The sequence below is a fragment of the Amia ocellicauda genome, chromosome 21, assembly GCF_036373705.1.
Source record: "Amia ocellicauda isolate fAmiCal2 chromosome 21, fAmiCal2.hap1, whole genome shotgun sequence".
Taxonomy (NCBI): Eukaryota; Metazoa; Chordata; class Actinopteri; order Amiiformes; family Amiidae; genus Amia; species Amia ocellicauda.
In genome coordinates this window covers 5,432,851-5,445,763 of record NC_089870.1, presented here as the reverse complement: position 1 = coordinate 5,445,763, position 12,913 = coordinate 5,432,851, and the positions used below count along the sequence as shown (strand labels likewise).

The following is a 12,913-nucleotide window of genomic DNA, read 5'->3' as shown; positions in this document are numbered from 1 at the left end:
ATAAGGTAAATGTGAATGAAGCCTATAAATGTGAGAGAATAAAACATGTACGTGATGCGTTTCCTGTCTTGTTCCCGCCTCATTGAAAGGAAAGCAGAACAGGTGTCTATGTGCTTCTTGAAACACATTATCGGCAACAGAATAATCTTTTGTCGAACCTCCATGGTCTCTGATTTCCATATTTTGGGCCGTCACTCAAATGGACTGAAGCCATATTTCCCACGAAACCCCCAGTGGGGGTGTATATACTTTTCCCATGCAACATCAGACTAGTTGCTTTATTAAACAATGCAAAAGTAAAAAATAAAATAAGTGCAAAATACATTAATGTCTTTTTTTACCAAGAATAAAATCAAATTTAAAAAAAATCTAACATTTCAAATACGCAATAAGAAAACCTCTAGTGGACACGTACATAAGAAGGGACATCTTTTATTCACAAATAAAAGCTGATGCAAGCTGCCATAATATACATTTATACAAAGGATTTCAAAACCCCATACAAAAACAAACACGTTAGAAAATATGATTTGATATGAAATGTGACATCACATACATTGTTAAATCCTTTCCTTAAAAAAAAATGCTTCAGTTTGGCAATCGTTTGTAAGTTCAGGTAATTAACCACACATTAGTGAAATTTTATAAAACAAAATTAAGGAATAATAATACAAAACCATAAGAAAAAAAAAATCTCATGCAGCATCTTCAGAAAGGGCCTGAGAGTTATTTCCTTTAAAGAAACAATCATTGTAGGAACATTTACAAAAAAAACAAACCAAACAAGCTGTAAAAGCTGTATTTAACTGGTGTTTGCTTTCGTTTGTGAAGCCGGTACACGAGGCATACCGCTAAGTCACAGCAGCCATTGCTAAGGTCGATGAGCGGCACGCCCTTGTCATTTTAAAGTAAAAATCAAAACTGCCATAATGATCCACATCACATATGTTATGTTTGTTCCCTGGCCTGTGTTAAAAGAAGAGTTCAAAGGAATTACCTTCCCACAAGTGTACGCAGCTTTTGAAAGACTTTTGAGGAAACCGGAGGCCAAAGAAGCAACCGACGTCATGCTCCGACACACGCACTGTGCTGTCCCTATCAGTGTTGAGGTTTTTCATAAGGAGCAGGAGTGTTGGAGTGCATAGAGCAAGATGTAGCACCTCAGAGCAGTAAACCACCACCATGGGCTTGGACTTGCAATGCTAGTAGTGTCTCTTCCATTCTTAACTGGAATTAGATAATGGGCATATACACTGTTTTGAGGAAATTACAACCAGTTTACTTAAGTCTGAATTTGTGCATGTTTCCTTGCAACGTAATATTCTGGCAACTTTGTACTATTTAGCAATAGATCATGCAAATTAGTTATTTATAACGGTATTTCAGGGCCACTCCAAAGTGTACCCCTCAGAACATGTCACACCATAAATCAAAATGCCTCCCATTGAGTTGGCAGATGACTGGACGTCCACAGCTTGATCTTAAATAAACAAGATTGCAACGTCTACAAAACAGCGTCTCTTTCCATGATTTCCCCCACTGTACTTAGTGTCTGTTGGAAGCGGATATGTTCAAGGCAACTAAAAGACAGGAACACATTGTATTTAACAGTACTGTACCAAAAAAGGTCCACAAATAGGCGGCTATTCCATTACTGTCGCAGAATTGGAATAATGACAATCAACAGGAAAACCCAGTCTGACAAAATCAACCCCTTTAATTGAACACCAGTAATAATAAAAACAAGAAAATCTAGTTTCTAAAGGCTTTATGACCATGGGCATAAGTTGACTGAGGTTTAACATGAGAAAGGCAAAGTCTGGGATGCAATAATAATATTCTTATTGCTTATCTTTTTTTCTCCTTTTTATGTTTTTTTTTTCTTTTTTTTTACCTAAAATGATATTTGTACATACTGTATAATCATATAAATACACTATACAATGCAATATAAAATAACTTTTTTTAATAGGAATATGTTTCAGGTTTGCTTAGGTATGCTGGTTTTAATACTAGCACCAATACAAAAAAAAAGTACTTAAAATCAGTCTTAAAAAAAGGCACTTTCGGGTTTCGTTTCATATATCTTCTTGTTGGTGTTGCACTCCCTTGCGCCACGCAGACAGCAGAAATGCTGCATGGCTTCTTTAAAGTCCCATTCCCTCCATACTAGTTTCAAGGTGTGAGGCACCAGAGGATTTTTCTTTTCATTTTTAAACAAAAGCCATTGCCATTAAATCCTTCTTCACATCAGTCTCACAAGTAGATGTTTTGTATGGGCTGTTTTCTGGCTGCTCGCTGCTCTTTCGCATTCTTTTCCTTCCTCAATTGAAATGGACTGGTTGGGATTCACCCCCCCCCTCTTTTCCACTTGCTCAGTTTTCCTTTTCAAACCTCGACTTCCCGCGGTCCATCTTGCACGTTGGAAACAACACCAATGTCAAAACAGGTCACCATCATGACGTGTGACTTGCATAGGTTGACGCAGTATTCCAGCTCCTCGGTGGCTTGTTCCAGTGCTTCCAGATACTCCTGTGACTCCTTGTCCAGCTCTGGGTCAACCTCGACTGGGAGACAAAAACACGAAGAAGTATTAGAAGTGTGGCCAGCGGAAAATAGAGGAAAATAAGCCAGTGCTTGATTTACAAATTCATAATCCAAAGCTTTTCTTTGATGATTGTTGTGAATAAAACTGACCAATAAACTAAACCATTAACAAAGACACAACAGCATGTTGGACTCTATAACGTTGACCGTAGTCATGCCCTTATAGTGGCCAAAGGTATAAGCTATAACTAACAGGGGTCAAAAAGAAATTGAACTTGAAGGGGTGCAAATACATTTAACTTGCACGGAAGATCCCTTTCAGACAAGCTGCCCTTTTGATTCGCACTGTGGAAAGAAAGGTGATTTATTTAGCACGTCTGTTCTAATCATGGCATTCTTTGACATGAGCAACAGATGAATGGTAAACGTCCTAGTTGGTAGACGTGCGAGGCAGCATTTTAAAAACCTTTCCACACCGAACGGCACAAGAGGCCCAGAAGCAACAAGCCAGCCATTTACAGATTGTTGAGGGAAAATAACATGTTATTGATTTCCAGACACTCGGAGACTTTAAAAAAGCCTGGCCTTTCACTGCACATTCTTGGATCTCTACCTCATTTGTGATGACAGGGAGATTGAAGACTGCTGTCTCAGTCTTTCGGCTTTGTCTAACTCCATCCTGTCCAAGTTCCTCTCCATGGCAGTTCGTTTTGAGACATTGGAAGGTTTTTATTTAGATCACAGCATAGGAAAGTTTTGTTATGCTAAACGGATGGATTATAGAGTGTGTTTATAGGCAGTGTTTTGCTGTTAGTAAGAGGTATTGTCATCGCAATGACGCAGTGGTCTGTGCAAGTAGCAACTCTCCCCTATAATTCTGATTAGCCACTAGCATGTGCCATCCTGTCAATATTTTACTTCCTTGTGGACATTCAAAATAGTAGCTTTCAGAAATCCCCTTAATCCAGTGATAATTTTTCTGCAATCCATCATAACAGAGCTGCTTTTCCAATGGGAATTAATTGCACAGCCTAATTTATATATATATATATATTTAAAGATAGTGAAAGATGTGTTTGGTGTTTGATGATTAAAGTTGATAAAAAGCTAACAGTATCCTCTTAAATATCGTGTACTGGTATACCAGCCATTTTGTCCTATCATATTGTAACAAATGAGGTAAGTAAACTACAGTACTCCCCCCATTATACAAATCAGAGAAAACAGAGACTTTCTTCAATTTTAAAGGAAATTGTAGTTAAAAAATACTCCAGCAGGGAATTACCTTGGGGCAGCTCTGTCTTCACTCGAATTTAAATAGGCTCTTTGTACTGGTATCCATTCAAAATCAGAAGACTGGTCCACTTGTATTGCTTTGTATAAATAGATGGCTTATAATGCCTGCTGTGTCTTCTGAGTTTACTGCTTAGTAATGGAATATACTGTGGACGGTATAGGTGGGGATGGTTAAAATATAATTGGAGGAACTTGAGAAGTAAATTCATATGCATATTTAATCAACTGTGCCCCTAATATCCCAGTGCATGTGTGTACAAATGATATACTAATATGGCACAAATTAAATATATATGAAATATGAAAATAAGAGACGTTCTTCTTGTTCATAATCCTATATATAGACGCGTGGTATCGCGGTGCTGCCATATTGTGAGCTATAACTAGATCATACATTACAAAGACGTCTAAGTGCAACTGCTGTTCTTAAAAAGAATCTGTGGAACAGAAATGTGCTTGGGTTCAACTGCCGGTTAATGTATACCATTAAGCTACAAATGAAAACACAAATGCAAACCCAAGGAAAAAAAAGGTTCTGCTATTTTAGGTAACCTTTGGTGGGCTGTTCACACTAGGGGGCCCCGGCGCTGTCTCTTGTGTGGCTAGTGCACCGGCAGGCCAGGGCTCAAGATGTGCCAGCAGCCACACTGGGACCTGAAGTCAGTCTGCAGCAGATTTGTGAGTCAGTGACTCGCATGACATCCCATATTAATGAGGTGAATGGAGTGTGGAATGGGGGGGAAGGACAGCGGCTCTTGTTCTTTGCTGCCATGACTCACAGTTCGCGGCTAATTAGGAACAATTACAGGCAGCCAGTGGCCACACGGGAGTCTGCGGCTGCATCAGTCGCCCCCTGTGCTTGACAAGAGTAGATTTTGAAGGCTGCTGACTGCTCACTGCACTCGCTTTCAGAGGGGAAAAGGAGACAGGCCAGAGTGAGGTACACAGCACCAACTCTTATAGACCACAATTTCAGCAAGCACTAAAATATCTGCGTGAAATTGACAAGTGCCACAACGCTTTGCACTCTGGTGTAAACATTACGTCCGTCTCTAAATAACGTACAGCTTAACGATTTCTTCACTTCTGTGAAGAATATCTGATCAATATTCCTCTTGAATACAATCTGTGTCAATCACCGTTTAAAGTTTCTAAGACGCATGACCACACAAACAATATATGTTGCGTTCTATAGTAATACGTTTAACATTAAATCTTTCAGAAACAAATAAAGAGAAATGGTTTTATATCTCTGCCACAAAAAAAACGTTTTTCCTGCTGCTGAAGTTGCACTGTGTTGAAGATCTTATGACCCCATTTCAAAACAGCTATAAATACGATCGATGACATGTAGGAGAAGATTTCATCCTCTTAGATATCTTCGAAATCTCCTAGGATTTAAGATTCCACGTTCCAGTGTATTTGTCCATATTCCAAGCTAAGTGCTGCTTTATAAACATGCATATGTCCCTCTCAACACGCTCTTCAAACTTTCTAGCAGGCGATGCTGGATTAGTGAGCTCCCACAGATTACATACCTTCTGACTCCCACGGGCCATTGATTTCTTCCCTGATATCAAGTTTTTATATTACAATTTTATACAAGGCACTCATTTGTAAAGCAGTCTTACAGCAAATCCTACAACAGCCTGGCTTATATTCAATTAACTGAGAGTGAGCATGTCCACTCGCACAAGCAAATCCGCTCCAGAGCACTTTTAAGAGGCAAGACTCTTTACAACACAGTGAGAATGAAGTGTGAGGAGATTTATGCTTGAGGCGAGATAAATTAGAAGGAGGGATGATAACATAGTAACGGCATTTGTTTTGTTTTCGGTTTTGTTGTTGAAATTACACCAGTAAAATGAAACATTGAATCACACACACGAGAGCTCTTGAAGTGAATAGCAGGCCTGTGTTCAAGTACTCACACTCTCCCATCCACTTGCCAGGATCCATCATCAGTCTTTGCTTTGTGTCCTCCAGCTCTTCCTTCAACATCTCGTGCTTTGCCTTCAACTCTCTGATCTGCTGCTGCCGTCTCTCAAGGATCTTTAGCTTGGTGTTGAAATACAGCAGACCCTATGGAAACAACAGGAGCCATATGGACTTGCTGCACAATGCCTGCTAAATTTCTGCCTTTAACGTTGTATTATCTGACAGGAAAACTGTCAGACAAACACTTAAGGCTACTATATTACCTTCAATTAAACCACAGCCAACATGGAGGGATCTAGGGTGAGGGGTGGGATTAATTCCAGATCAACATCAAATACCATTATCACCCTTTTAATCCTCAATTTTAATCCACTGGAAATAAAATAATCACTTGAGGATTAAGAATAAATGGTTACATACAAAATACTAATAATATTAACAAACTAGTGGTGTCCTTGACAGCATCCCCTGGTCAAACAAAAAAAGTAAAAAGGAATATTCCATGTATTGTTTCATAAGGTACCAGTTTGCTTTCATTTTAATCAGAAACATTTCACTATGACATATAAAGAAACAAACCCAAACAAAAAATGTAATTGTTTCTCATTTAATCAAGTTTAAACTCTGAAGACAGATGAGCAGAATGATAAGCATGCACTAGCTCATTCTGAATGTATTTCAATTCTTGTGGTTTTGATGAAACCCATAACCCCTCAGTCTACAAGAGGCCTCCATCAGCAAACACCCCTGCAAAAACCAGACATACCTTTTCCACATCCTGGAATGGCTGCTAAAAAAAAAAACAGAGAGAGATGATGTGAGTGAGACACATGGACTGAAAAATGATCACAAAATCACTCATGCTGGTCTACAGTAGCTGTTAGAGGTTTTGAGATAAATACATCTAGTGCAGAAGTAGTAACAACTGAGGCAGCACTGAAGAGACAGAAACACCAAGGCCACCACAGGACTGTATTGTTGGTCCTGAAGATGATCTTCTGTTAATCGAAATTAAATCAAACCTCCGTTCTACTGATTTAATATCATCGTCATCCTCCACCCCATCCCCAACCCCAGCTCTGCTCACTCCCATTTATATGAAGAGTTAATGAGCCATGGAAACAGAGACAACCATAAAGTTTAAGCCGTTTAAGATAGCAGAGACCCTTCGTTCACCACATGCTCTTCAACCCTGCTCCCGTTCTCCATGCCCTCCCCACCCGAGCTGCCCCACCAATCACTCATATCTAAACGAATTAACCAGAGACAGTAATTGCTTTCAAGTTCTGATCTCCTCCTCAGGCTGCCCCTACCAGTTATGGAAAGATGTCATAGACACTTAGAGAGATTCGCTTTTCAGAATTCGGCCTTAAATACAAATAGTTAAAATAATAAGATGTTTAAATATTGAATTGGGAAGGAATGCCTAAATCATGGGGGGCTTCCCCAAGATCCTAAAGGGGGCTTCCCAGAGATGTGCTCACCTCAGTGGGGTCCTCATGTCGGTGTCTCTGCAACCGCTCCACGTCGTCGATCTCGTACACCTTGATCTCGAAGGGTTCTTTCAGAGTTCCAGGTAAGGGAGGCAGGTCTACCCACTGGCCTGTTGTGCTGGGCTTCCTCCCCAGAGAAGAAGTGTCTGGCAGCGGGGCAGGGATCAGTCGCCGCCTTTGGAGGCCTGTTGGGGGCAAAATTACAAATAAACATAAGCATCATAGATACAGGATACAGATAAATCATACCATACTGAAGGCAGGAAAGACAAGTCTAGGTACATTTAAACTCATCTGTGACTTTAATTTCTGCGACTGCTTTATTGGAGTTTACTACTGAGAGCAATTAACAGTTTTATTAATTCGGTATAAATGAATACAAAATAAACAATATCTACAGAGGAACGATCTGGTTGGATACATTTCAGGATGGAACTCAACTGCTAGAAACTCCAGAATATGGAATGCATGTTATTTTGTACGAGGAAAAACAGGCTGAGCTGTCATGGGATAGGAATCTTTCCATAGGTTCACATAACCTCACATGTGTGATCTACACTGCATTCATACAAAAACTGTACGTCTATCTATAACACCTGTCATGGATATGAATTACAACAGGAGACTACATAAATCTGCAAGGGAATGCAAGCCAGTAACATGTATCTACTGCTTTTGGCATCCGTTAAAGTCTCCTAACACACATCACAAATATGCATAGAGCACCTAAACAAAACTGCATGTGGCATAAATACATAGAAGCATCAAGAGGTGAACTGTTCTAATTTTCACAGTTGAAGCCTTTATGCCCAAGTACACACATTTAGGCAATGGGTCTTCCAAAAATGTACGCTCTTTTCTCTGAACAAAAATGTATGAGATTTTCAGATGTCAAGAGGCAAGCGTCTGATAGAGAGAAAACTAAAATCCAATTGAAAGTTAAAGAGTACGCCTTCTCTATAGATCTGGAAAGAGCTGCCTTGGGGCAAAGAAGGAGAAAAAAAATCTAACCGTCAAGGAGGTAATACCTTTTTGAAAAATATGTGCAATTTTAAAGAGCTGTTGCTATTGATTTGTAGAATACATGAGGAATGTGCGATGTGGAGGGAGAAGCCTATATGTTTGGTTCCACTACAGGATATAGACAAACCTAGCATTTGAAGGCAAAACCACAGATCGGTGAGATTTCAAAATGGTCCCTTGTAGGTTAACCATACAAATAACACCGTATTTCAGCATATTAAGAAAAGCAAGCCAGAAACTCTACACAAGCTGCCTGTTCTCTTAAAACTACAGCCCTGCCTCTGAATCAAACTGTGGCAGGACTGCTCTTCAAAAGGCAATCAGAAGGTATTTATAGCCATCGCTCAATGACTTTTAAATCAAAGCATTTTATGGGGAAGCAGTAAAGTCAGGTAGGATTATAGCCTACATTACTTACTGGCTTTCCTTATTTTTCATGGCAATGGGTATTGTTTGACTTAAAACTTCACATATTAGATCATTATAAACAATGTCTAAGGCCTAGTAATACCAGCTTTCAAAAGAAAACTGTGCATTATATTATTGTGGATTTTTTTATTTTAATACTGTTAATGTATAAAATAAATTATATATATTTCACCCAAGATAGCATGATGTAGAAAATATGCTCTTTATTCAACATTTGCACCATCCCTGCTGAATATGAAGGTTTTTATGCCAAGATCATAGAAGTAGACACAATTATTTGACAACATCATTCAAATAAGTTCACGAGGACTGGAAACAACAGCACTCACCGTTTGACCTCTTCTTTGGGGACTTGGAAGTCCTGGTACGACCTGAAGAAGACATGCCACTCTCACTCATGGAATCATGGGCGGAGGAGGCACTTCCTGTGGCCTCGCTGTCTCGGATCATGCTCTCATACCCACTGCTGCCCCCGCTGTGGTAGAAGAGGGCAGTGCGGCCCATGGCAGGAGGTAGCTCCCCACTGAGGACACTGCTGTTGTCGCTGCCGTGCCCACTGCTGTAGCGCTGCGGCCGTCTGGGGGCTGTGATCTTGCTGTAGGGAGAAGGCAACATGGGAATAGGCGACTTGTCATCACTGAGGTTCACTCCGCTGTCGTTGCCGCTGTCAGAGTCCCCGGATCCTCTGAAGTGTTTCCCAGAGCTCCCAGAAGCAAGCTCGCTGACTCTGCTGTTGGCTGCTCGGATGGCTTGCTTTGTGCCCATGATGGTGCCCCTTCCTGGCTTATTGTTGACCCCTTGCACTGAACGAGGGGTTGTCTTCCCATTGGGAGGTAGGTTGGCACTCCGAGTGGCAGCTGGGGCAAGAGATTTGGTAGAGGAACTCAGGGCCTTAGAACTGCTGGCTGACAAAGTTCGGGTTTTATTTCCAGTGATGTTAACAGCCTTAGGGTTTACACTGCATTTGATCTGCCCTGCTTTGCCTGGGGGTCCCAGGGCAGCACAGGGAGGTGGGGAGGTAGCGGTAGGGGTAGAGGTGGAGGGAGGTACTCCAAGCCTTGGCACTGACCTGTTGGATTTGCCATTGCTGGCCAAGCTTGCACCACTGTTCTCTCTGCAAAGTCCAGCTTTCGATCCTACTGAAATTAAGCTGTCACATCTTTCAAGAGACATCTGACTGCCATAACACAGTCCAGTATCTGTTCTAGCTCCACGAGGCTTCAGACCTGATGTGGATTTGGCTGAACTATAGTCAGCCTTTAAGCTAGATGTTTTGTGACTACTTGAGTCAACCTTTAACCTCACATCAAACTCCTCTTCCGTGGCTGCTGCCTTTGGTGCTGAGGATTTTCCTGCATCTAGCCCTGCAGGTTTTAAGGCACTGGGGGGCAGCAAGACTCGGTTCTTCTGATCCAGGCTGGATTTACGGACAGGTGGAGCCGGAGGTGAGGTGCCACCAGACTTTGGAAGCAAGCTAGATTTTTGAACGGTTGTCTTTTTTCCTAAGGAGGAATACTTTAGGCTGCCAGTTCCAGAGGTGCCATCTTGATTTCCCTTTGAATCCAAAGAACTGTGGATAACAGGCACAGTGCCAAGTGTTGTAGCCCCTCTTTTGAACTGAGGCATCTTACTTGGAGCCTCTGTTTTTTTGCTGCTTGATTTCTCACAGCCATCGACCACCCTTTGTGATGAGGAAGACACCTGTGTCTTGGGTGGACGGGGCATGCTGTTGCTGTTCATCCCTGTTTTCTTGGTCGGGATGCCAGTGCCATTCCTGGAGAGCTTGCCAACAGAACTCGAGTCAGTCATTCTAGAATCAGAATGATTGTCCATGCGAAGCCAAGGATCATCCGGCTTGCCTTCCTGTCTCTGGAGTTCTCTACAATTCGGACTGCTGCTAATCTGGGCCACTGATGAGGTAGGTTTCATTTTCCTGGGAAGACTGGAGTGAGCAACTTGAGAGACCAGTGGGGACTGAGAGGTGTTGAGAGTATTGGCTTGTGTTACCCTACATCTTCTGTCTGCTGCTTTGGTAGACTCGGGGGATGGTGGGCACTTACTGATACTTAAGGAAAGTTTACTGGAAGCAGCACTGTCGCTATCGAGCTCTGAGAAGCAAAAACCACTGTCATTCATAGAGCTCTTGGCATCCTGTGTGGGAAACATTGCCTTATGGAACATGCCAAGGGAATCCAAACAGAAGGTGCCTTCAGGTGCCTGGGCACCTTCACTCTCTAGTGTGCACACACTCACTTCACTAAGCCAGGAACTGATAGAAGAACGCCTACTGCCAGGATAGGTAAAAGGTTCTTCTGGTAAGGGAGTGACCATCTCAATATTAACCCCCGAGGCAGCCACTTGGGAGGTATAGGCATCAAATTCATCATTGATGCTGCTGATAATACTGACAGGACGGGAGCCTGAGGCAAGAGCTTGCAGGGAACAGTCGCTATTGAAGCTGATTATACTCGAAGGCCGTCCATTGTCTATTATCCCACCAATGGACAACTCTTCCACCACCGTGAAAACAAGCTCATCTTCTCCATTTAATTCGACAGGCTGCTGAAGGGTCACTGTGGTTGTTAATATATCCCTATCAAAGCACTTTCCCCTTAAAGTTGAGCGCAAATGGCTCACTTCTACAGGGGTTCGGCTCATGGGTTGGCCCCTGCTCATACTTCTGGGTTCTATCCTTTTCAGAGCTTGGTGGCTCATCCCCACAGGTGGTGTTCTGGTTGCACTGCTGCTCTCCAGCTCAGGATATCGTCTCCTGGAGTCCTTTTGCTGAGGAGGAGGTGGTGCAGGTTTGGGCAAAGGCCTTTTATTGAAGTAAACCTTCTCCCGTACCACAGGCTCAGATGTCTGTTCTTGTGATGCTGTCCCACCGTGTTTTACCACACCGGCACTATTATCCGAAACCGCTACTTTTTCCCCATCTGCACTCGTTCGATTTGAGTTCTCTAAGGGCCCTCCTTCTGACACCCCAACTGGCCATTTGGGTTGTTCCAGCTTAGACTTGAGAGGTAAACTACTTGCAGTTTGACCAGTAGCCGGAGAATATGGTGTTCGCTTGGGGGAAAGGCTGTCTTGAGTTGAAGATTTGGCAGACGTCAGAGAGGAAAGAGTGTTCTCCTCTATCCCTGGTTGGGGCAACCCGGTCTCCTCCATTGTGACTACTTGACTCCCATCCTCCGACACAAGGCCTTCTTCCACCTTGAAAGCAGAGGGCTCCTCACTACCATCAATGCACTCCAGACGCTCCTGAAGCTCGGCAAAAGTGTTGCACTTGAAATGGTCCCGGTCGAAACTCCTCGGTGGTCCCAAAGGGCCTTCTCTTACACGTTTTCGGTTTAATGAAGGGATGATGGGAACAAAGGCTGGTGGGCCCTCATTGTCACTGAGCTCACGATCAGAAATGGCAGCTCCTCCTGGCCCCACATAGATGACTGTGTCACAGGATTGCTCACTACTGGAAGAGTAATCAGGGTCACTTGACACCAGTCCTGGAAGATCTGGATCCAGAGCGATGGTCCGCGGGTGAAAGGGTCTCAGGTGGGGTGGCCGGCGTATTCTACCTTCTTCACATGAGCTGTCCCCACCAGAAGAACTGGATGCATACTGGAAAGGGATGAAAAAAATCTGATTACCAAAAAGAAAAAAAAACATGGCAATGCATATTACAGAGTCTTTTTTTAAAAAATGTATTTACCATTTGGACATTTTCTGATTTAAATTGAAATTCCAATAGGATTCATGTTTCTATAGTAGTAATTGTCTTCTGCTCATTCAATCATCTGAATTCTCTCATGTAAACTAAACAAAAATGAATTGCAAATATAATCAATTTTAAGACAAATGCCAATTCCCTTAAATTACATGTCAATATTTTGAAAGGTTAAAAGTGCAAGTCAATGGCCAGAATGAAATTAAGCTGAATGCAATGTATTGGCATGTAAATAGTTTCTCAGATCTATACAGCATTAATATATACAGCCTTTGTAACAGATTTAGCTGAAAGGATCTCTCCCTGATGTGAATGTATACAGCAGAATTCTTAGAAATTCATACTATTCAACAACCAATATGGAAAACGAATCTATATTCTGCTTAGCTAGCATGGCAAATAGCTTTAAATGGCATAAAATGTTCCATTCACTACATTAATCTTAACTTGTATAATTCATTCC

The 12,913-nt window shown here is 42.0% G+C and overlaps 1 protein-coding gene across 3 annotated transcripts in view; it reads right to left on the bottom strand.

The window, feature by feature from the left end:
- Nucleotides 1-416: 416 nt before the first annotated feature.
- kif26aa (kinesin family member 26Aa) overlaps nucleotides 417-12,913 on the bottom strand; it is a 111,253-nt gene continuing 98,756 nt past the window's right edge. For 2 of the 3 annotated variants that reach the window (XM_066693969.1, XM_066693971.1), the window contains 5 exons: nucleotides 9,056-12,344; nucleotides 7,266-7,459; nucleotides 6,548-6,571; nucleotides 5,775-5,925; nucleotides 417-2,567 (listed from right to left, as the gene is read on the bottom strand). In XM_066693969.1, coding sequence (XP_066550066.1) covers nucleotides 2,389-2,567; nucleotides 5,775-5,925; nucleotides 6,548-6,571; nucleotides 7,266-7,459; nucleotides 9,056-12,344 — 3,837 coding nt within the window. In that variant the 3' untranslated portion in view covers nucleotides 417-2,388. The remainder of the gene's footprint in view (nucleotides 2,568-5,774; nucleotides 5,926-6,547; nucleotides 6,572-7,265; nucleotides 7,460-9,055; nucleotides 12,345-12,913) is intronic. The other variant, XM_066693970.1, reaches the window with a different exon arrangement.